At 40.2% G+C, this 26,171-nt stretch overlaps 1 protein-coding gene across 9 annotated transcripts in view; it reads left to right on the forward strand.

Annotated features, from left to right (window-relative positions):
* The window catches only part of LOC118594617 (protocadherin alpha-C2), a 229,877-nt gene that overhangs the window by 126,297 nt on the left and 77,409 nt on the right, over positions 1-26,171 (forward strand). Inside the window, exon 1 of one of the 9 annotated variants that reach the window (XM_036204605.1) lies at positions 10,190-12,851. The exons of the other annotated variants lie outside the window; for them this stretch is intronic. Coding sequence (XP_036060498.1) covers positions 10,419-12,851 — 2,433 coding nt within the window. The 5' untranslated portion in view covers positions 10,190-10,418. Of the gene's footprint in view, positions 1-10,189; positions 12,852-26,171 lie in introns of those variants that run through there. 9 annotated transcript variants of the gene reach the window in all.

The raw sequence follows: 26,171 nt of genomic DNA on the forward strand, positions 1-26,171 counted from the left end.
AGCTATGATGTTTTTGTCACTGTAACAAAATTACCCAAGACTGGGTAAGTTGTAAGAAAAATTTTGTTTATTTTGGCTCAAAGTTCTGGAGCTAGGAAAGTCAAATAACATGGTGTGAGAACCTGCTCAGTTTCTGTAATGTGCTGAATTTGGTAAGGAGAGGAGAATACCTGGGACACCACCCAGGAAGAGATAAAGCAAAAAGAGAGATCAGGAAGCCGAATCGACTTTATAAAAACCCATTCTCTTCCCCAGAGAAGAACACACAAATTGGCTCTCCAATACCAAATGGTCTGAAAACATACCTACAGGTAACATTGTATGACTGTACAGGTTGTAGCTATATATTTAGGAACACACATATGTGGCAACAATTTTAAAAGGCCTTTAATTTGAAAGAGAATGAGGTGTGTGTGTGTGTGTGTGTGTGTGTGTGTGTGTGTGTGTGTGTGTGTGTGTGTGTGTGTGTGTGTGTGTGTGTGTGTGTGTGGTGGGATAACACAGGTGGCTTTGGATTGAGAAAAGGGAAGTGATGTAATAATATATATATTAATATTTTTTAATTTTACACATCAGCCATGGGTTCCCCTGTCCTCCCCCCTCCCGCCCCCGTCCCCGCCTTCCCCCCAGCCTGTCCCCTCCATTCCCATCTCCTCCAGGGCCAAGACTCCCCTGGGGATTCAGCTCAACCTGGTAGATTCAGTACAGGCAGGTCCAGTCCCCTCCTTCCAGGCTGAGCAAAGTGTCCCCGTGTAAGCCCCAGGCCCCAAACAGCCCATGCACTAAGGACAGGTCCCAGTCCCACAGCCTGGATGCCTCCCAAACAGTTCAAGCTATTCAATTGTCTCACTTATCCAGAGGGCCTGATCCAGTTGGGGGCTCCACAGCTTTTGGTTCATAATTCATGTGTTTCCATTAGTTTGGCTATTTGTCCCTGTGCTTTGAGATACTACCTTACACCTGTCAGAATGGCTAAGATAAAAAAAACACTGAAGACAGATTATGCTGGAGAGGATGTGGAGCAAGGGGAACTCTCCTCCACTGCTGGTGGGAATGCAAGCTTGTACAGCTACTTTGGAAATCAATATGGAGCTTCCTTAGAAAATTGGGAATTTATCTCCTCCAAGACCCAGCTATACCACTCTTGGGCATATACCCAAGGAATGCTCAATCATACTACAAAGGCATTTGCTCAGCTATGTTCATATCAGCATTGGATGTAATTATATTTTAATCTAAAATAGAATTTAAAAATCCTGCTCTCGTAGTAACCAATCCAGTTCCAAGAGACCTAACACACTGCTGCAAGACTTAGATGGGCATTGATAACCTTTCACAAGACTTCACCTCATAAAGTTCCGTCACTGGTGGGTATGGTGGTACACATCTTTAATCCCAGTACTCATTAGGCAGATGCAGGTGGATCTCTGTGAGTTTGAGGCAAGCCTGGTCTATAGAGCTAGTTCCAGGACATTCAGAGCTACACAGAGCTATCAGTTTTATAACCCATTAATAATGTTGTATTGTGGACCAAGCTTTCAATATATGAAAATTGGTGGGTAGGGGATCAAACCATATTACATACTTTTTCAAAAGATTCAAAATCAAAATTTACCAGGCATGGTGGCACAGGCCTTTCATCCTAGCACTCAGGAGACAGAGGAAGGTGGATCTATGTGAGTTCAAGGCCAGCCTCTCTACAAAGAGAGTTCTAAGATAGCCAGGGATGTTAAAGAGAAAAACCCTGTCTTGAAGACAAAAAAATGAAAAAGGTCAAAATTCATGTCTCTTTTTATTATACAATATTAAGCCCAGATCAAAAAGTTGTACAGTTTTATTACTTCTTCTAAAATCAAATTCATAGAATTTCACAGTATTAAGAGCCACACTATTTTGCTTGGTCACGTGGTCTATTTGACTATTTCTGTATATTTGGTGCACATTCACAGTAGATATTTCTCTGATGCAGATGAAAATTTCCTACAATTGTGGAGTAAAAGGAAAGCCCAAGCCCACAACCCATGCTCCCTGACAACATTTTATCAGATGATACCTGGCCTGACATAAAAGTCTGACAAATATCCTACCTATATTTTCTAAAAAACACTGCACACAAATCTCATAGGGTTTCAAAAATGATAAACACAAATTACTAGCTGATCACTAGGGCAGACACTTAATAGAAATTTGATAAATGCTTAACAACTATCACAGGGCACTGGCTACTTGCTTTTAAATATTATATGAAATTTCTCCTTTAAAATGTTGAACATACCAGTATACATCCTACAACTACTATTCAATACTGATATAGGTTTTTCTAAATAATACAGAGTAAGGAAAATATATCTGTTATAAAGGAGGATAAAATATATTACTAGATGAGAAAATGTCTACATAATACAATTTTCTATTTGTAAAATCCCAGAGTATCCATGCAAAAAAGGTTCTAGTCCCCCATTATCAAAATATATGAATACTCAAATCTCTCATATAAAGTGGCATTGTGTTTGTATATAATCTATGCAATCCTCACATTACTTTAAGTTGCCTATAGCTTACTTTTAATACCTGTTACAATGTAAATGCTGTCTAAATATTTGTTATATTTATTTTTCAGAAAAGAGTTTTAAGAAAAACATATACATCTTAGTTCAAAACCAACATTTAAATATTTTCAATCAGTGATTAATTGACCCCATGGATCTTGACCTAAAAATAGAAAGCTGGCTGTACCAGTGAAGCCACACAGTGTTTATCTTTCTGTTTTACTTAACAACCTCCAGGTTCATCTATATTATAAAAAAATGACAAGAAGGACTCCTTTAAATAATATTTCATTGGATGCATTTGGATTTTCTTTATTCATTTACAGGTTGACAGGTTCTTAGATTGGTTTCAATTCTAAGTTATTTTGTATAATGCTGCAGTGAACACAGAATTCAAGCTCTCTCATTGACATATGTGTTTGATTTTCTCTGAATATATACCCAGTAGTGGGATTGCTAGATAATTTATTTGTCTTACTTTTAATTTGATTTATTTACCTATTTTTAATGTGTATACGTATTTTGCCCAAATGTTTGTCTGTGCACCATATGCATGTAATGACCATAAAGATCATAAGATGTGCCTGATCCCTGGGGAACTGGAGTCACAGACAGCTGTGAGCCACCATGTAGATTCTGGGACTCCAACCCCAGTCCCCTCTGCAAGAGCAACTAGTGCTCCCAACCTCTGAGCCACCACTCAGCTACTTATTTCTAAATTTTGAGGATTCTTCATAATGTTTTCCTTAATTACTTCACTCATTTGCATTTCTACCAATAGTAGTACTTCATTCTTCTAACGATAATCATTCTAGCTGGTGTAAGATGATATCTTGTTATTGTTTTATATTCTCATTTCTTTAGTGATAATTGATTTTTTATTTTATAATTAATTTAATTTTACATATCCGCTGCAGATTCCCCTGTCCTCCCTCCTCCCACCCCCCACCTTCCCTCCAGTCCTCCTCCTATTCCTACCTCCTCCAAGGCAAGGTCTCCCCTGGGGATTCAGCTTGGCCTGGTAGACTCATTTGAGGCAGATCCAGTCCCCTCCTCCCTACACCATGGCAGAGCAAAATGTCTCAGCATAGGCCCTAGGTTCCAGAAAGCCAGCTCATGCACTAAGGACAGGTCCTGGTCCCATTGCCTGGGGGCCTCCTAAATAGTTCAAGCTAATCAACTGTCTCACTTATCCAGAGGGCCTGATCCAGTTCCATGGGGGCTCCTCAGCTATTGGTTCACAGTTCATGTGTTTCTGCTAGTTTGGCTATTTGTCCCTGTGCTTCTTCCAGTCATGGTTTCAATATCTCTTGCTCATATAACCCCTTCTCTCTCTCTCTCTCTCTCTCTCTCTCTCTCTCTCTCTCTCTCTCTCGCCAATTGGACTCCTGGAGCTCCACCTGGGGCCTGGCTGTGGATATCTGCATCTGCTTCCATCAGTCACTGGATGGGAGTTCTATCATGACAGTTAGGGTGTTTGGCCATCAGATCATCAGAGTAGGTCAGCTCTGGCTTTCTCTCGACCATTGCCAGTATTTTATTGTGGAGGTATCTTTGTGGATTTCTGGGGACCTCTCTAGCACTCTGCTTCTTCCTGTTCCTATGGAGTCTTCATTTATCATGGTATCTCTTTCTTTGTTCTCCCACTCTGTTCCTGATCCAGCTGGGACTTCCTGCTCCCCTAAGCTATCTTTCCCCCAACCCTTGCCCTCCATTACCCCCTCTCCATGTCCAGGTTGCTCATGTAGATCTCATCAATTTCTCTGTCATTGTGTGATCCCTGTGTCTTTCTTAGGGTCCTCTTTACTAGGTAGCCACCCTGGAGTTGTGAGTTGCAGTCTGGTTATCCTTTGCTTTACATCTAGTATCCACTTATGAGTGAGTACATACCATGTTTGTCTTTCTGAGTTTGGGTTACCTCACTCAGGATGATTTTTTTTTCTAGTTCCATCCATTTGCCTGCAAACCTCATGATGTCATTGTTTTTCTCTGCTGAGTAATACTCCATTTTGTATATGTACCACATTTTATTTATCCATTCTTCAGTTGAAGGGCATCTAGGTTGTTTCCAGGTTCTGGCTATTACAAATAATGCTGCTGTGAACATAGTTGAGCATGTGTCCTTGTGGTATGTTTGAGCATTCCTTGGGTATATGCCCAAGAGTGCTACAGCTGGGTCTTGAGGGAGATTGATTTGTAGTTTTCTAAGAAAGCTCCATATTGATTTCCAAAGTGGTTGTACAAGTTTGTGTTTCCACCAACAGTGGAGGAGAGTTGCCCTTGCTCCATTTCCTCTTCAGCATAAGCTGTCTTCACTGTTTTTGATCTTGGCCATTCTGACACTTTTCATATGCCTGTTAGTGACTTGTATATCTCTCCTTGAGAAATGTCTAAGAATTTTATAGTCCTGTACCTCTTTTGACAGTTCTGGGGTGGGGGTCACACTCAGGGTATTTGACATGCTAGGCAAGAGCTTCATCACAGAACTGCATCTCCTTTTCCCATCTTTTAATTGGCTTTTTTCTAACTATTGAGTTACTTATGCATATTAACCTCTCATCCAATGCATGGCACTCAAATACAGTTTCCCATTTTCTTCACTAAGCTTAAATGTAATGGTTTTAGAGGATAAAGAACTTAAATGTGGTCCAGAGTTCCAAGGACAAAATTAAAAGGCCCAAAGGTCATGAAATGTGGATGGGTACAGTTCATGAAATAGAAAGAGAAATACAGAAATGAAGCCCACATCAAAAGTGGTAAAATGACGAGGAGTGCCGGGCTGTGGGTCAGTGGCACAGCACTTATTACCCCTTGTGTGTGAGCCCTGTGTTTGATCCTAGCCCTGTATAAAGCAAAGAAGACAGAAACAAAGATGAAAGCAAAATGGAAAAGCAACATATGAGAAGGTTGAAAATAAATAGGAAATGACAAACTTGAAAAGTATAGCTTTGAATTAGGAAAAGGACATCCAATATACTCCTAATAAACATTCTTTGAAAAAAATTTATTATTATTATATTTGTGTTTTAATTTTACACATCAGCCATGGATTCCCCTGTCCTCCCCCCTCCTGCCCCCACCCCCACCTTCCCCCTAGCCCCTCCCCTCCATTCCCAACTCCTCCAGGGCCAAGACTCCCCTGGGGATTCATTTCAACCTGGTGGATTCAGTACAGGCAGGTCCAGTCCCCTCCTTCCAGGCTGAGCAAAGTGTCCCTGTGTAAGTCCAAGGTTCCAAACAACCAGCTCATGCACTAAGGACAGGTCCTGGTCCCACTGCCTGGGTGCCTCCCAAACAGATCAAGCTATTCAATTGTCTCACTTATCCAGAGGGCCTGATCCAGCTGTGGGCTCCACAGCCTTTGATTCATAATTCATGTGCTTCCATTCATTTGGCTATTTGTCCCTGTGCTTTTTCCAATCTTGGGCTCAACAATTCATGCTCTTACAGTCCCTCCTCTTTCTCGACAATTGGACACCTGGAGCTCCACCTGGGGCCTGGCTGAGGATCTCTGCCTCCACTTCCATCAGTTATTGGATGAGAGTTCCAGCACGACTGTTAGGGTGTTTGGCCATCTGATCACCAGACTAGGTCAGATCAGGCTTTCTCCCGACCATTGCCAGCAGTCTACAGAGGATGTATCATTGTGGATTTCAGGGACCTCTCAAGCACTCTGCCTATTCCTGTTCTCATGTGGTCTTCATTTATCATGGTCTGTTATTCATTGTTCTCCCTTTCTGTTCTTGATCCAGCTGGGATCTCCTGCTCCCCTAAACTTTCTTTCCCTCAAACCTTGCCCTTCATTACTCCCATTGTCTTCCAGGTTGTTCATGTAGATCTCATCCATTTCTCTGTCCTTGGGTGATCCCTGTGTCTTTCCTAGGGTCCCGTTTTCTAGATAGCTTCCCTGGAGTTGTGTAGCAGTCTAGTCATCTTTGTTTTACATCTAGTATCCTCCTATGAGTGAGTACATACCATGTTTGTCCTTCTGAGTCTGGGTTACCTCACTCAGGATGATTTTTTCTAGATCTATCCATTTGCCTGCAAACCTCATGATGTCATTGTTTTTCTCTGCTGAGTAGTACTCCATTGTGTACCATATTTTCTTTATCCATTCTTCAGTTGAAGGGCATCTAGGTTGCTAATAAACATTCTTAAAGAAATAAAAACACATGGGATGGGTTGGGGGGAAAGTGGAGGGAGGAGGGAGGAGAGGGGCACCTGTGGTTGGTATGTAAAATGAACAGAAAATTTCATAATAATAAAAAATAAGAACTAGAAAAATACATGAGGGAGGAGAGAATGCAAAGGCATTATTCAAGAAAATAATTTGTAGCCAGGCTGGGAAGCGCATACCTTTAATCCCAGCTCTCAAGAGGTAGAGGCAGGTGGATCTCTCATGTTTGTTCAAGGACAGCCTGGTCTACAGAGTGATTTCCAGGACAGCCGGGGCTACACAGAGAAACCCTGTCTCAAATCCAATCCAATCAATCAATCAAACAAACAAACAAATAGAAAGAAAGAAAATTTAGATTTTGAGAAATATAAACCTCAGAATTTGACTTTCAAGAATGTATATCTGGGTTGCTTTCAGGCCAACAGCTAGGCAGTGAGGAGAGTTTACCTTAACTGTCAAACTGCAATTTGAAATATAAGATAATAATATAGTATTCAGAAGAAAAAAGGTTAGTGCTTTACCTTTTCAGCTTATTGACTACTTCTGAGAGCCACATTTTAAAGGTGAAATAGAAAATAACTTCCATAGATAATATTCTGATAATTGGTGTATAATTATACAAATAAATACATACAGAGTAGAGTTAGAGTGTAGATTCAGAAGGAATGGTTCAAGACATTTTAAAAGATATATCATATAGAAAAACCAGTTACTTGGAGATCTGGTTTCCATTCCTTAAGAAATCCCTCAGTGATTTGTTACTGGTAATATATTTAATAAAAGAAAGGACAGGAGATGGCGTTATTAATTGAGGGTGTTTAGCCTTTACTTTATGTGTCTGAGACGTAGTTAAATATCTGAGAAACAAAGCCACATGATACAGATCTCTACTGTCAGAATTTTACTAGACTCAATTTTGGTACTTGGTTAAGCTGTTTTATAGTGTCAAAATGTGCTCAATGTGATGGTGATGTTCTGTTAATTTCATAATGTCTAAAATGCTTCCAGGGAACAATCCAAGGTATTGAGAAATTTTGCTTGAAGTATAGTAAGTTTTCCTGACAAGCTCTTAGGTGGATAACAGGTTTACTGGTTTCTTGTTTGGTTTGAAAACATCTAATAAGAGCTTGTGTAAAGTGGCTAGCAGTCTTCTGGATTATGGCTGAAGGCCAAGTTAAGGTGGATGGGTTTGTATTAATAATCTGGGCAGCAGAGCCCAAGCAGAAATCAAGATTATGTTTTTGTTTATTTTCCATGTTAAGTTATATTTCCAGTTTTTAAAAAAAAAACCTTGAAAATAGTTGGATCAAGAGAAACTGTGGAGAACGTCATAAAGGTTTTTGCTAAAGAGAAAATTTGTCAATTCAGTTTGACATTTGTCATTTGTTTAATTATGCTATCACAAAGGCAAATATAAGAGTGCCTCAGTGGTTAAGGGCACTGGCTGCTCTTCCAGAGGATCTGGATTCCACTCCCAGCATTCACACAACAGCTGGAAATTATCTGTAACTCAAGTCTCCGGGGATATGTTGCCCTCCCCTGGCCTCTGCAGGCACTAGACATGCATGTGATGTGTAGACCTACACACAGACAAAACACCCATTCATATGAAATAAGAAATCTAAAAATTTAAAAGAGCATATATATTTGGCTTTCATTATTGGGCTATCCTTTCTTTCAATCATTGCTTCCCCATAAATTCTAGTTTATTTGGACAAGAATACAATGCTATGGTGAGAGTTTGGGAGCCATGTGGTGGGGGTGGAGATCACGTAAGTGCTATGTACTTATTCATGACATAAATGAGATCCTTTGAAAGTGGATGTCAATAATAGTCTAAATGGGGAGGTAGGAAAAAGAAAAACTAAAAATGTGATGTTCATTATGCAGATTTTTCCATGCTGATTCTCTTTATGAGTTTTTCCTTTTCCTCACATCTTCCTCTACATCCCACACACGGTCTTTCCGGACACAGCTCAGAATTCCTACACCTGATATAATTGCAGGCTTGACTTCAGGTCTAAAACTAAAGAGGGCTTCCCAAAGATGAGTACAGCTTTCCAGCTGTATTTATTCTGCTGCGAATAAATGGAAAAATGGAGAGAACAGTCACTCATCCCACAGCAGACAGCCTAGCTAGGCCCGGCTAAACCAAGAGGAGAAAGTGCAAATTCTCCTCCCTGGCAGAGAAACAATTCACTTTGCTTTGGAAATTTGGTGAGGAACGAATTCAGTCTTAGGGGCTGTTTCACATCCTACTAAGGTCTGTGAATGATGTCCACACTGGTGCTTCCTTGTAAGCCGACGTGCTTCTTGCTTTTTGTCTCAGATTTGGTAAAGTTTTCCTTGATTGGTAAAGGCAAGCTAGTTTTCATTGCCCTGTGTTGCTTCCTATTATTTCTGGTTCCCTGGTGAGACAGGGAATCTACCTGGGATGCTCAGGGGGAATAATTGGTAGTCAGTGGAACACTGGAGCTGATAATTCCACTTTGGGTCTTCAGAAGAGGATGCCAAAGCTGTCCATTTAAACAGGTAAACTGAAAACAAAATTTCACAGTACTAAAACGTCAAGAGAAATGTGTGATTAACTTACACAGTCATCCGCATTCAAAAATCACCACTTCCAGGCAACTCTCTGGCCAGAAAAATACAATAGTGTGTGAACTTCTGGTTTTTTTTTGTTGTTGTTGTTTGTTTGTTTTCTTTTTTGGACTCCGTTCAGCTTCTGCCTTTCAAATTTTTGAACAACTGTATTAAATGAAAGATTTTAAACGAGCAATTTAATGTATATCATTTAGTTAAATCATTCTTTTCAGCTCGCCCCTCAGGGGAAAAGAGTGACTGCAGGGTGCTAAGTAGAACGCGGACCTGCCTTTTGAAGCCTAAATAGAGATGCTTCTTGTAAAACCCATCGCTGTTCTCGCTGCGGAAAAGCTGCTTCCCTCTGCTGCTTTCAAATGTCCACAGGGAGTGCATTTAGGGTCCTGGGCACACTGTGCTGAAGAACGCTAGTAAGTGCTTTCTTTTTCTCCACCCTCTTTGGGGACGGTTGACAAGCCTGCGTTTTGGATTCTCGGTTTTGACTGGTCGATGACATCCTATTCCATATTCCAGAGAGTCTAGGCAGGCTTGAAAAGAAGGGCTGGTAGTTACTCTTCAGGGAAAAGAATCGGCGGGTTCGCTGAAAAAAATCGGAGCACAGAATCTTGCTCCCATTGGCTCCGCTGCCTCCAAAAGCCTGAGTCCAGAGGAAGTTTGAAATGGACACCAGTCACCAGAGACCCCGCCCTGTCGCCCTGTAGCGAACTAGCTGTGGCTGGCGGGGAGCTCAACAGCCACAGGGAATAGGCCTAGAAAACGTCACTGGCAGGAGGCGTGTCAGTTCTACATCTTAGGTGTCCAACTTCAAGCAAGCCTTCCGAGTCAGGCGCCGCCCGACCCTAGCCCCTAGCGAGCACGGACCGAGCGTCCCCACCCGGGCAGTTTACCACTGCACCCCTAGGCGGCGCTGCGCCCCTCCTCACCCGGAGCACCCTGCAGCCCAGCCCCAGCGCACCGCCGGTGGCCAGGGCACTTCAAGCTTGAAGAACTAGCGGGCGGAGCAGCTCAAGCTTTTCGAGGCTCCTTCTCTTTGGGAGTTCGGAGCATGGTCCCAGGTCGCCGCTGCTGGAGTTTGGACGCCGAAAGGGAGGATGGTGGGTTGGGGCATGGCAGTTCTGTGTTGGTGGGTCTCTTGTGGTGCTATGGCGGGACAGCTGGAGTACTCAGTGTGGGAGGAGACGGAACCCGGAGTCGCGGTAGGCAATATCGCCTCGGACTTGAAGCTGTCAGCAGTTTCTCTGTCCTTGCGGAACTTTCGTTTCCTTTCCAGCTACAGCGAGCCTTACTTCGAGGTGGACCTGGGCAGCGGTAGCTTGGTGGTTCGAGAGCCAGCGGACCGTGAGCGGCTGTGCGGGGCCAAAGCTGCTTGCATCTTGACATACGAGCTAATGTTCGATGACCCTCTGGAGCTGCATAAGATACGTGTTCACCTCCTGGACACCAATGACAACTCACCCCTCTTTCCTGCTGGAGACATGCACCTGCACATCCCGGAGTTTCTGACACCAGGAGCTCGGTTCACTCTCCCGAATGCCCAAGATGCTGATGAGGGAAGCAACGGGCTGATAAGTTACAGCTTAAGCTCTAGCCAGCACTTTCGCCTGGACATGGGGTCTCGGGCCGACGGCAGCAAATACCCGGAGCTGGTACTGGAGAAAGTGCTGGATCGAGAGCAGCGGGACACCCACCTGCTGGTGCTCACTGCTCAGGATGGTGGCCTGCCTGCACGCTCCGGAGATGCTCAAGTCACCATCACTGTGGTGGATACCAACGACAATGTGCCTGTATTTGAGCACTCCATATACAGTACCAGGGTTCCAGAGACTGCACCCAACGGGACTGTGTTATTCCATGTTCAAGCCTCGGATCCGGATGAAGGATCCAATGGGGACGTCTGGTACTCCTTAAGCAATAGCACACCAGCAGAGATGAGGCACCTCTTTCACATACATCCTCAAAGTGGGGAGGTTCAGGTAGCTGCTTCGCTAGGTCCACCAGAAACATTGTTGGAAGCATATGTTGAAGCAAGGGACAAAGGTACTTTTAGTCTAGCTAGCACTACTAAACTGCTTGTAGAGGTGACTGATGTGAATGATCATGCTCCTCAGATGGACTTCATGACTTTCTCCAGCCCGGTACCCGAGGATGCAGCTCCTGGCACAGTAATTGCTCTCCTTAGTGTAAAGGATGAGGACCTCGGTTCCAATGGGGAGGTCACCTGTAGCCTGTCCAGCAAAGGCCCCTTTCGGTTGAAGGCTTCCTTTGACAGCTACTACAGATTGCTGACTGATGGGCCCCTAGATCGGGAGCAAGCAAGTGAATACCAGGTCCTAATCACTGCTTCAGATGGTGGCTCGCCCCCGCTGAGCACCCGAAGGACACTCACTGTGTCAGTTGCTGATGTGAACGACAACACACCAAGCTTTCCTCAATCACAACAGGAACTTTTTGTGGATGAAAACAATAGCCCTGGAGTTTCATTAGGCCGTATGTTTGCTCAGGACCCAGACCTGGGGGAGAACGGCCTTGTCTTTTATGAGCTGTTGGATATCATTTCTGAAGGGATGCCACTTTCCTCAAGCTTGGTGGCAGTGGAACCAACTAGTGGTGTTATCACTGCCAGAACTTCCTTTGACTTTGAACAGCTCAGGGGGTTTCACTTCCAAGTGGAAGGCCGAGATGGCGGCATTCCTCCCAGAAGTGCAACGGTGACCGTGAACTTGTTTGTGGTAGACAGGAATGACAATGCCCCAGCCATCTTGTTTCCCTTGCCTAGAAATGGCTCTATCCCAGTGGAAAGGGTCCCCCGTTCAGCCCGAGCTGGACACCTGGTCACAAAAGTGGTAGCAGAGGATGCAGACAGTGGTTCCAATGCCTGGCTCTCCTACCACATCTCTCAGGCTTCTGACTCTAGTCTTTTCAGAATTTCAGTCAGTATGGGAGAGCTTCGGATTGCACGTTTAGTTTTTCCCACCGATGCAGTCAAACAGAGGGTGGTGGTAGTGGTTCAGGACCACGGAGAGCCACCACTTTCTTCCTCTGTCACTCTGGGTGTGCTACTGAGCAACTCTGTTCCTCAGGTCTTTCCAGACTTTGAAGATATCTGGGAACCAAGAGCACAGCTTTCTGTCCGGAACTTGTATTTGGTAATAGCCCTGGTCTGCATTTCCTTTTTATTTCTGGGGTGTTTGCTTTTCTTTGTATGTATCAAGTTGAGCCAGAGCCCAGATTGTTGCTCTCAGAACTGCTGTCATTCTCCAGAAAATACAAGACATGAGAGGACAATGGCTTCTAGTCCTTGGGTGACGTCAGCCACAATAGATGTCACTACAATCGAGAGGCTTTCTCAGACATATCTTTATCAAACGTCTCTGGGACTTGGTTCTGGTAGTAACAGCTTGCTCTTGCATGGGAAATACAATGCTGCTGAGCTGAGAAATCTGGCCACTGGTGCAGGACTGAACTTGCCAATATCCTGTGCTCAGATTCGGAATAGGAAAGATCCCACAAATCTCAATGCTATGGTAAGCACATTCTATGGTGTTTGCCTCCTCTGACAGGGAGATAGCTTTCTAGCTATGTTCTAGATTGTTTCACAGAGGAGGCTTTTTTGGTTGATATTCAATCATTTGAATATTTCTCAAGATGTCAAGAATTCTGGGAATATGCATTAGAATATTGTTCTAGACCTCAAGGGACTTAGTTAATTTTTTATAAATTAATTTTTAAAGATTGATTGATTTGTGTGTGTGTGTGTGTGTGTGTGTGTGTGTGTGTGTGTGTGTGCATGCATGCGCGCGCGCCTGTGTGAAATGTGGTGTACCTGTGGATATCAGAGGGAACTGGCTTTCTCTTCCTATCACATGGGTTCTGGGTACTGAACTCCAGTTGCCAAGAACCTTTATCTGCTGAGCCATTTCACCAGCTCTTATAGTTTATTTATGAGAAACAAGGTAAAGCATAAAAATCGATAAAAGTAATATAGAATAGAGGTCTAAAATTAAAGACAATGAAGTGCTGGAGTGTTTCTTGGGCAACAGATGTGAGAGAAAGGTGCTCAGATGCCTGAAGTGAAAAAACATGTGCATATGCAGATCGTGGACAAAACTCGGAGAAAGAGACACTCAGATCACTACAATACATTACAAAAAGATGATATCACTAGAGATGCAAAATAAATTGCAGTGGATACTTATCAAAGATGAAGACAAAACATGAGTGAATATCTAGATGGAAGGAAGGAATCAAAGAGACATTTGTGGTAGAGATGACATCTGCCTTTGGTCTTGAATGTCATTTAATAAAATGTGACTTATTCTACACCCTATACTTTTCTGGATATCGTTGTGGCAAGCACTCTTTGAGAAAGGCACGCCTAAACATAGTTAATAGCTCCACAGCACTTTGTAACTACACAAAAATTACAAGCTCATCTCAGAATACCTATTGTACTATCTAAAGATGGTAACACTGGTTGGGTGAATGTCTTGACAACTTTTGTTTTGTTTTTTATTAAGCATATTTTTCCCAGAAACAAAAATGACTAATCTTTTGTCAGACACATCTGTGTCTTCAGAGGTGTACTTATTTTTCAAAACTCATTCCACTTGAATTCAGTTTTCTTATTGTAGAAGCCACAATATTTGAGAGTGATGCACCTAATGCAAGTTAAGTAATTCAAATACTTCAGTGGCTTTGGGAATTCAAAAAAATTGATCGGAGTTAGGACAGTGCATTTTACACAATTGCTATTACATACTATTGTTTTCTGACCTCTCAAACTAACCATGAATAAAAAAATTATGGATGCAGAAATCAGGGAAGGAAAACAAAGCATTCCTTGTTTTACTCTTCTAAAAAATAAGAGGAAAATGGCTTGTGAATTATTCTCTCCCAAATAATGATGGGACTGCAAATACAAGAGATTTAGATTTATTATAATGTTATATACTTACTATTTTCACATGCTATGATAAAATTCAATATATAAACTATACCTATGGAATTAATTAATAAGTGTGCAAACAATGGATTGGAACGTTAACACTTCAACATATTTTACAATATACAATATGTATATATGGTTAATAGTTTGATAACCATTTCCAAATATAATGGTTCAATGACTATATTCATCTTCATGACATTCACAATAAAATAGTTGAGTAGAGGAATTTTCTGGCCCTAAAACTACCATGAAATATAGTACTTCAGTGCTATGTTCTGGGATGAGCACGACTCCAGTTCTTTAGATGGCAAAGGGATCAATAGAATACACATCATTTTGAAATATGCAGAAAATGCTATCTACAAAATCCTGTTAGTGTTAAAGGAGGCAATTGGTGTGTTCCAATGTTAACAATTCAAGCATCAAAGCACCTGATACATAATTACCATTCATTTACTTAATTTTTGGTTTTTGCTTTGTTTTGACACTAAGTTTTACCACATAACCCTGGTCTGGAACTTACCATGTCGATCAGGCTAGCCTCTAACTCATAGAAATCAGCCTGGCTCTGCCTCCCAGGTGCTGGAATTAAATGTGTAATGCCACCACTCCCCAATAATTGCCTTCTGTAAAAAAAGAGAGGTGAGAATATTAGAGATAGGGATAGTTTGAGAAATGGGTTTGACTAGGAAATGGGAATGTAAGTCCTAATAAAGGCCAATGGAATTTAAAAAGGGAAATGAGATCTTTATTTTTAAAAAGGCTGGGTAGATGTCACAGTGGGTAAGATTGCTTGCTATGAAAGTATAAGAAACTGAGTTTGAATCTCAGCTATTCATGTAAAACACTGGGCGAGCCTGCAAACTGGGTGTGACTGTACCTGTGTTGGCTAGCAGAGACAGGGTGACCCTGGGTACTACAGGGCTAACACAACTGTGAGCTCCAGTTCAGTGAGAAACCCTGTCTTAATTCAGTAAAAGGGCTGAGTGGTGGAAAACCTCACATGTCCTCCTCTAGCTTTCACACATGGAGCATGAGTGCATTCACCTGTAGATCCACAGGCATGCATCGCCTCCCACTATTAAAAAACTAAAAAGCAATAGCAGAGAAAAAATGCCCCTCTTTCACATTTATGATCTTATGTGAAAGATAAAGTGGCAAGAATATTTGAAATCATCCATTTACATTTTGTTGAGTTCTCAGTTGTTTTCTCATTTTAATTTGTTTATAGTATATTGACAGTTATACCACCAAATATTGTCAGCTTAAGAAATCCAGTCAAACATGGATTTCATCTGCATCTCTTATTGAAACTATGTAACAGACACAAACAAAATTGACCTACTGTGCAACAAATAATGTACCTCATGTCCCTGTTTTCTTTTCTGTTGGGTAGTATAATTTCTTAAGTTGGTATAAGAGAAGGTACCCCTGGGGGGTAAATTTCAACTTTCCATTTACAATTTAAGTGTTGGCAATTTTTTAGAAAGCATACATCACTGTAACAAAAATGGATTGGAAAACAGCATACAACTAGTCTTAAATATTTTATATCAAAGTTACTGGACTAGGCATCTCACTGCTATATTATATGTTATTGTTCCAGAATAAATAGGGTATGGGATACTTGCAATGTGACCTCTTTATAGAGTAATAGAATGTTTTTGGCATCCAAAATGTTTTTACTTATTTGTTGATATGCACTTGTAAGTAGATTTTATCATAGGTTGATTAGATGTTTCCTTGTAACTATTTTGATTTTGATAATACTGGTCACACTTTAAAATGTAACTTAGGAAGATTGCATGAAATATGAAATATATTCAGATTTTTCAAAAACATCATTTAGATAGTATAATAGCATTTTTTTTTTGTAAAATAGGGACCCTCAGGTAAAAAAGGAAGTTGATATTTTGATTAGTTATGGTTTTCTGTAATGGATTTCTTCTGTTGCAAAGAGAAGATTCCTTGATGAAGGGAAAGAGCTACACTTACCTGTGGGCACAAGGATAAATATTTAGAATGTAGTTAGGGATCATGCTGACTTAGTAAAGTGGCAGTTGTAAGTTCTCCTACAAGGTCCATGACTTAACAGCCCTGGTTGTTGGCTAGGTTTCTGATACCAGGTGTGATTTCCCTCTTGGTGAGTAGGTCTGAAGTCCAATTAGAGAGCTGTTGGTTGCTGCCAAGGTGTGTGTACCACTATTGCATTCTTATGGTTTTCATGCCATACTGGTTATTGTTGTGATTCAGAGGCATCAAAGCTGGGTAAAATTCTTAGATGATTTTTCTCCTGTGGAATCTTGCAGAGTTTTGTGGCCCAGTCCTAATGGATACATCTACAACACAACTCCTGTACCTAAAGCTCAGGGATCTTTATGAAAGATTGTGAAAGAGGAGGCAGAAAGATGGTAAAAGCCAGAGGATCAGGGAGCTTGCTCCTGGGAAACTATATCCATAAAGTCTCACCAATATGGTTGCATAAATAAGATCTGAACAAAAATGATATGAATAGACATGCTAGCATGAAAGGTGGTAATCTCCTGGGGTCTCAATCCTACACAAAGAATGACAGGCAGCTAAGGAATTCTGAAAGTGATAGAGTCTTCCCCAGGGAACAGCATACCAATAGGTTATCCAGTACCAAAGGGTCATTACTTGAAAACATACATACAAGTAACATTTTACAGACTAAGCAGATTATTGTTGTATTACATATTTATGTACTTAAGATAGTATAATGTTACCTATTATAAAACAGAGAACTTCTGATAGGTAATTATATATTATATATAATGAAAATTGGGCCACGAATTTGAAGGAGAGCAAGGAGTGGCATAGGAGGGAGAAAAGAGAAGGGGTAAATGATGTAACTATATTATAATCTCAAAAATTAAAAAGGAACAATTCAAAAAGAAACATGGCATTATAACTTGAGTGGACAGACAAGAAAAGCAATACCCAGAAATATGTGAGAGGGAAAGTATTGATAATATGTCTGATATGTTAGTGATCTATTGATTTTTTTTTTTGTTGACATTGCCTTAAAATTTGCAGTTAGAGGGAAATAATAATATTCACTTATATGGGTTGCATTGAGAACTGACTAATTGCTAAAAGGCTTTTGCCTTTAGTTAGGTTTTACTATTGCTGTGAGAAGACACCATGACAGGGCAACTCTTATAAAGAAAACATTTAATTGAAGGAGCTTTCTTACAGTTCAGAGGTTTAGTCCATCATGGCCAGGAGCATGGCAGCATGCAGGCAGACGTGGTGCTGGAGCTGAGAGTCCTACACTTTACTCAGAGACAACATGAAGTCCACTGGCTGTCACACTGAGTTAAGCTTGATAAAAACATCTCAAAGCCCACCGCCACAGTGACACACTTCCAACAGAAGTTGTGGCCCAAATTAAAGGTGTGCCCTCCAGCCTCAAGGTCTGGATCCACCAGCATCCTCCAACAAGGCCACACCTTCTCCAACAAAGCCACACCTCCTAATAGAACCACTCTCTATGAGTTTATGGCAGCCAAGTGCATTCAAACTACCACAGTTTTTATTATGTTGTTCAAATGCATGTCAGAAATATTAACATTTGTAAGAACATCAAATAAACAAGAACCACAGTCCAAGCTCCTGACTGCAATACTATGGGTTATTTGAATTTGTTGATAAGAGTAATTAAAACTCACCAACAAACAAAAAATATGACAAACTAAGTGATGAAGGGATCATTTGTTTTGTTTCCTAAGTGTTTTTGTTTGTTTTGCCATGCATCTCTCTTTTTTTATTGAAAAAAATTCCCCAGCCAAGTGTGGTGGTGTATGCCTTTAATACCAGCACTCAGGAGGCAGAGGCAGGTGGATCTCTGTGAGTTTGAGGCCAACCTGGTCTACAGATTGAGTTTCAGGACAGACAGGACTACACAAAACAAAACAACAAAAAATCCCCTCCCTCAATTCTTCTCATATATTCCCCACTTTCTTACTTAAACTTTTTTCCTCTCTTTCAAAAAACAAACAAAATATAACCTCAAGAAACAAAAGCAAAAATGTCAAACAAAGCAAAATGAAATAAAAAGTCCAAAATATCATTGGTTTTATTTTATGTTGACTAACTTACTACTTCTGGGCATAGGACCTGCCCTGGATATACTCAGTGCATATCCACTGGAGAAAGCTGAGTTTTCCTGTGGCCAGTGGGTATCAATTGAAAATGGTTTGGGGAAGGACCCTGCATTCACTTCCCTCCCTCAGTGCTAGGCCCTCAATTTATGCAGGTCTTGTGCATGCTTCCATAGTCTTTGGGTTTATATGTACAGTAGTCCTGTTGTGTCTGCAAGACTGTTTCCTTAGAGTTACCCATCACCTCTAGCTATTCCTATCTTCCACCTCTTCCACAGACATCTGAGCCTTGAAGGGAGAAGTTGGATAAAGAGCTGAGTGCTCCAGAGTCTCTCCCTCTCTACACATTGTCCAGTGGTAGGTCTCTGCATTAATTCCTATCTACTGTGAGAAGAAGCTCCTTTGATGTGGTTTGAGTGAGGCCCTGATCTATGGGTGTAGCAATACATCTCTAGGAGTCATTTTATTCCTGTATTTGTTTTGGAGAATAGTATGGTAGGTTTTCCCATTTGCTCATGACTTATCTAGTCTCAGGTTGTTGGCCACATTAGTGGTGTCAGGTATGGATCCCATGTCATGGAATGGGCCTTAAATCCAATTTAAAAAAAAGTAGCTGGTTACTCCCATAACGTTTGTGCCACTATTGCACCAGTGAATCTTCAAGCAGGTTGCTGTTGTACATTGCAGGGATTATAGGTTAGTGATAGTGATGATTACTTTTCTCCTCCAGTAGCATGCAAACTATCTTCCAGTACCATGATGCTAGTCAGTAGGGGTGAAGCTTTATGTTAGGCACCAGCTTGACTTTTACATGTTGGATGATACAGATAAGTAATGTCTTCAGCAATAGAGCCCTACCATCAAGTTGCCAAGAATAACCAATAACCCTGGCAACAGCCTGTGATGTTTATAAGTTTCTATAGGACTCCTTTGGCCAATGACTCAACAGGATCTGTATAACCCATTCTTGGAACTGGAGGTTTTACTTGGTGGCATAAGATATCTAGTTGGGGAATTCTCTCTACTATTATTTGGTGACTCCATATAGGTTCTTTTAACATTTCTATATATATGTAAGCTTCTACAGTAGTAGGTTTCCATATAGTTTTTCAAATCACTCTTAGTGCTAATTGCCCCTCCCACAATTCCCTTTTACCCTTCTCTCCCATCCCCCTCCTATGTCTTTCCATAGCACTATAATTGTATTTATTCCACCTTGGGACAGCCTCTTCTTGCCCCTACTCCCTTATCAGGTACCTAACCTCTGTGATTATATGGATTGCAGGACACATATTGAAAGCTTAAAAGCTAACATCTTCATATAAGAGAAAACATGTAACATCTGTCCTTTTGTGTCTGAGTTACCTCCATTCATTTACCTGTGAATTTCATAATTTCATCTTTCTTAATAGCTGAATAATATTCCATTGTACAAATGTAGCATATTTTCACTATCCACTTAGTGAAATGGACATTTAGACTGTTTCCAATTTCTGACTATTTATGCATAGATCAGCAATGAGTATACATGAGCAAGTATCTCTTAGTAGGATTTATTTAGAGTTCTTTGGATTTATATATGCCAAAGAGTGGCATGGCTGGATCTTGGGATACACCTATTCCCAGCTTCCTGAGGAATTGCTACACCAATTTCCATAGTGACTGTACAAGTCTATACTCCCACCACCAATGAGTAAGTGTTCTCCTTACCCCACACCCTTACCAGCATATGCTGTCATTTGTTTTATTGGCCTGGCCATTCTGACCCGAGTAAGACAATAATCTCAAAGTAATTTTAATTTGAATTTCCCTGATGGCTAAGGATGTTGAGCCTTTCTGTGTTTGTGTTTCACACTTTGATAACCTCTACTTAGTTATGGATCCCATTTTTAATTGCTCAACATCCCTAATTATCTGGGAAATGCAAATCAAAATGACTCTGAGATACTACCTTACACCTGTCAGAGTGACTAAGATCAAAAACACAGAAGACAGCTTATGCTGGAGAGGATGTGCAGCAAGGGGAACTCTCCTCCACTGCTGGTGGGAATGCAATCTTGTACAGTCACTTTGGAAATCAATATGGCGCTTCCTTAGAAAATTGGGAATCCATCTCCCCCAAGACCCAGCTGTAGCACTCTTGGGCCTATACCCAAGGAATGCTCAATCATACCACAAGGGCATTTGCTCAGCTATGTTCATATCAGCATTGTTTGTAATAGCCAGAACCTGGAAACAACCTAGATGCCCTTCAACTGAAGAATGGATTAAAAAAAATATATGGTACATATACACAATGGAGTACTACTCAGCAGAGAAAAACAATGACATCATGAGGTTTTCAGGCAAATGGATGGATCTAGAAAAAATCATCCTGAGTGAAGTAACCCAGGCCCAGAAGGACAAACATGGTATGTACTCACTCATAGGAGGATACTAGATGTAAAACAAAGATGACTAGACTGCTACACAACTCCAAGGAGGCTACCTAGAAAACAGGACCCTAGGAAAGACCCAGGGATCACCCAAGGACAGAGAAATGGATGAGATCTACATGAACAACCTGGACGACAGTGGGAGTAATAAAGGGCAAGATTTGAGGGAAAGAAAGCTTAGGGGAGCAGGAGATCCCAGCTGGATCAAGAACAGAAAGGGAGAACAAGGAATAACAGACCATGATAAATGAAGACCACATGAGAACAGGAATAGTGCTGGAGAGGTCCCCAGAAATCCACAATGATATATCCTCTGTAGACTGCTGGTAATGGTCGAGAGAAAGCCTGATCTGACCTAGTCTGGTGATCAGATGACTTAAAACCCTAACAGTCGTCTTGGAACTCTCATCCAATAACTGATGGAAGTGGATGCAGAGATCCTCAGCCAGGCCCCAGGTGGAGCTCCAGGTGTCCAATTGTCGAGAAAGAGGAGGGACTGCAAGAGTGTGAATTGTTGAATCCAAGATTGCAAAAAGCACAGGGGACAAATAGCCAAATGAATGGAAGCACATGAATTATGAACCAAAGGTTGTGGAGCCCCCAGCTGGATCAGGCCCTCTGGATAAGTGAGACAATTGAATAGCTTGATCTGTTTGGGAGGTACCCAGTCTGTGGGACCAGGACTTGTCCTTAGTGCATGAGCTGGCTGTTTGGAACCTTGGGCTTACACAGGGACACTTTGCTCAGCCTGGAAGGAGGGGACTGGACCTGCCTTACTGAATCCACCAGGTTTAAATGAGTCCCCAGGGGTGTCTTGGTCCTGGAGGACATGGGAATGGAGGGGAGGGGCTAGGGGGAAGGTGGGGGTGGGGGCAGGAGGGGGGAGGACAGGGGAACCCATGGCTGATGTATGAAATTAAAACACATAATAATAATAATAATAATAATAATAATAATAATAATAATAGTAATAACAACAACAACAATAAAAACAAAAATAATTGGGTTATTTGTTTTGTTTTTTTTTAGTTCTTTATATATTTTAGATATATAATCCTCTATCAAATGTATAATTGATAAAGAACTTTTCCCATTCTGTAGGCTGCTGTTTTGCCCAAATGATGGTTTCCTTTACCACACAGAAGCTTTCAGCTTCATGAGGGCCTTTGATTATTAATTATTGGTTTTAGTGCCTACACTGCCAACATCCTGTTCTGAAAGTCTTTTCCCATGCCAATGAATTCAGACCTATCCTCCACTTTCTCTACTGTCAAAGTCAGTATGGCCTTATCTTGAGGTCCTTGAACTATTTGGAATTAAATTTTGTTCAGGGTGATAGATATGGACCTATTTGCATTCTTCTGCATGCTGATATCTAGTTTGACCAGTAACATTTATTGTAGATGCTGTCTTTTTCTCCTAGTGTGTGTTTTTGGTTTCTTTATAAAAAAAATTAGGTGTTCATATTGTGTGGACTTATGTCTGAGTATTTAATTTTATTACATTGATCAATGTGTCTGTTTTTATGCCAATGCCACATTGTTTTTATTACTATAGTTTTGAAGTATAATTTGAGGTTGGAGATGATGATACCTCCAGTAGTGTTTTTATTATTCAGGATTGTTTTACTTGTCCTTTTTAAATGTTTCCATATGAAGTTGAAGATTATTTATTCAATTTCTGTGAAAAATTGTGTTGGAATTTGGATGGGGATTGCATTGAATCTCTATATTGCCTTTGATGGAATGATCATATTCACTATATTTATCCTACCAATTCATGAATATGGGAGAACTTTCTGTCTTCTGATATATTCTTTAATGGGTTAAACTTTTTGCTTAGTTAGAATTATCCCAAGATATTTTTGAGGCTTTTGTTAAAGGTATTGTTTCCTGGTTTATTTCTCAATCTGTTTGTTTTTTGTTCATAGGAGTGCTAGTGATTTTTGTGCATTCATTTTGTATCCTGCTACTTTTCTGGAAGTATTTATCAGCTGTAGGAGTTTCCTGGTGGAGTTTTAGGGGTCATCTGCAAATAAAGATACTTTGATTTCTTCCTTTCCTTTTTGTATTTCCCTTATCTTCTTCAGTTGTCTTATTGCTCTAGCTAAGACTTTGAGTACTATATTGAATAGGTACAGAGATAGTGGACATCATTGCCTTATTCCTGATTTTACTAGAAATTCTTTGAGTTTCTCTCCACTTAAGTTGATGTTGGCTATAGGCTTACTGTAAACTGCCTTTATTATGTAAAGGTATGTCTCCTAAATCCCTAGTCTTTCCAGGACTTTTATAATGAAGGGATGTTGAATTTTGACAAAGACCTTTTCTGTATCTACTGAGATGCTCGTATGATATTTTTCTTTCAGTCTGTTTATTGGTGGATTATGTTTGTTGATGTACATATGTTAAACTATTCCTTCATCTCTGGGATAAGGCAACTTGATCATGGTGAATAATCATTTTTGTGTTCATGGATTCAGTTTGCAAGTATTTTAATGAGACTATTTGCATCTCTGTTCATAGAGATATGGGTCTATAATTTTGTGGGGTTCATTTTGTTTTCAGTTTTTTGGGGGGGATTGTTTTGTTTTGTTTATTTTTTGAAACAAATTTTCTCTGTGTAGCCCTGACTGTCTTGGAACTCTCTCTGTAGACCAGACTGACCTTGAACACACAGAGATCCACCTGCCTCTGCTTCCTGAGTGCTAGGATTAAAGGCATGTACCACCACTGCCAGGCTTATAATTTTATTTCTGTTGTTGGGTTTTTGTGTGATTTTGGTATCAGAATAATAATGGCTTTGTAAAAAGAATTGGGAAATATTCCTTCAGTTTTTATTTGTGGAATAATTTGAGGAATATTGGCATTAATTCTTCTTTGAAGGTCTGGTAGAATTCTATCTTGAATTCTGGCCCTGGGCTTTTTTTTTTTTCTTGTAATACTTTAATAACGTCTTCTATTTCACCAGGGGTTATAGGTCTGTTTAAATTGCTTGTTTGATCCTGGTTTAACTTTGGTAAGTTGTATATGTCAAGAAATCCATCCATTTCTTCTAAGTTTTCCAGCTTATTAGAGTATATATTTCTAAAATATATCCTTACGAGTCTCTAAATTTCCTGTGTCTTTTGTAATGACTCCTTTATCTCTAATTAGTTGAATCTTCTCTCTCTGTCTTTTAATTTGGCCGAGGATTTGTCATTCTTGTTAAATTTCTCAAAGAACCAAATTTTTGTGTCATTTTTATATTGGTTTAGTTTTGTTACTTTTTTATTTCTGTTTCATTGATTTCAGCCCTGGATTTGATTTTTTCTTGCCATCTACTCCTTTTGGTATTTATTTCTTCTTGTTGTTCTAGAGCTTTCAGGTATGTTTTAAAGTTCCTAAGTATTCAATTTCTTCAATTTTTTTATGTGGATACTAATTGCTATGAACTTGCCTGTTAGGACTACCTTCATTGTCTCCTGTGGGTTTGGTTATGATCTGTTTTTATTTTTAATTCTAAAATGTTTTCTTAATTTTCTTCTTGATTTCTCTGAGTTTATATAAACTCTCTGTTGTTATTGATAACCAGCTGTAATCTGTGGAGTTCAAATAGAATATACAGTGTTATTTCAAATTTCTTCTATCTGTTGCCTTTTGTCTTAGTGTTTGATCAATTTTGGAGAAAGTTCTAAGAGCTGCTGATAAGAAAGTATATTCTTTCACGATGATGTAGAATTTTCTGTAGATGTCTGCTAAGTTCATTTGATTTCTGACATTATTTAATTCAAGCATTTCTCAGTTTAGTTTTTGTCTGGATGACCTACCTGTCTGTTGAGTAGAGTAGCGTCCTGGTCACTCAACTGCAACTGTGTGAGAGTCAATATGTGATTTTAGCTGTAGCAGTGTTTTCTCTATAAACTTGAGGCCCTTGTGTTTGGTGCAGAAATGTTTAGAATTGTAATAACTTCTTGGTAGATTTTTCCTGTAATTAGTATGTAGTGTCCTTACCTATGTCTTCTGATTGATTTTGATATCTATCTTGTGTGATATTAAAATAGCTATGCCCACTTGCTTCTTGGTCCCATTTGCTTGGAATATCTTTTTCCATCCTTTTACTCTGAGGGGATGGGCTGTGGGGAAAGGCTGAAAGGGAGAGAGGGAAAGACCTAGGAGGACTAATGTCCACACCAATAGGAGTGGAAGTAAGGTGGAAGAGGAACAGGAAGATTAAACCTGGAAAGATAGGAATAAACTATCCTATCTGCGCCCAGTTTTAATTGAAGGGCTAAGAGGATGGTTCAGGATACAAGTAATGTATACCTTTTATATTACATTTATGAAATAAATAATTCATCCTCATACAGAAACACAGAAGATATTGTATATTCATCTAGAGCTTGCTTTGGAACCTAGAAATGAATACTGAGCCACAAACTCTGCGTTGCAGTGTTCTTCTACACAAATTCATGGCTCTTCCTAAAGCCGTCTAGCTGACGCCTAAAAATATTCTGGTTGCATTCCAGAATCCCAATGAAATATCCTCAGGTATATTCTCTGGATCCAGGACCACTGTGGTTGCTCTCTGGAATCTTTAAGCAAGCACTACTCTTTTGTTTAGATTCAAGAGGATGTTCACACCAAAGGGAAGCAACCAGTTATGACATCTTAATAATGGGATTTTGTGTCTGTTCATCAGTGAAGATTGATTTGCCATTTTCTTTTCTTATCAAGGTTTGCTATCAAAGTTATGTTTGGTCTGTTAAACAACTCTCTCTCTCTCTCTCTCTCTCTCTCTACTCCCATATTCTATTCTCTGTCATCGTGTGTTAGTTGAAACTGGTCATGCAGCTTTACAAAAAATCTACATATTTGGTAGAATTCACTAGTGAAGTTCTTTGCACCTGAAGATTCTCTTGCACAAAAATTTAAAGACTGAAATAAAATTTATTTGTTCATAGAATTATTTATATTTTTATTTTTGATGTTTCACTTATGTAAATTTTACTTTTTGTAAAATGTGTTAATTCATATAAATATTTTAAGCATTTTGACATAGGGTTGTTTATGATATCCTCAAGTGGTCTTTTCCACATCTGCAGGGCCTGTGAATGCAGCCCTGGTTTCAATCCTGCTGTGATTTATTGCCGTTTCTTACTTTTCCTGACTTGACTGGGAAGTAATTTGTGGATTATATTAGCCTTTTCAGTGTTATCTTTTGGTTTCTGGGTTTCTCTTTCTTATGGATTTGCATTCTGGCTTATTAATTTTTGCTGTTTACATCTTTGCTTTTTATTGAATTCCTTTATTGTTTTTATATAATTCATTATTTGTTTTTGGTTTTTTGCTCAGTTTA

Source organism: Onychomys torridus, chromosome 13 (assembly GCF_903995425.1).
Source record: "Onychomys torridus chromosome 13, mOncTor1.1, whole genome shotgun sequence".
Classification (NCBI taxonomy): domain Eukaryota; kingdom Metazoa; phylum Chordata; class Mammalia; order Rodentia; family Cricetidae; genus Onychomys; species Onychomys torridus.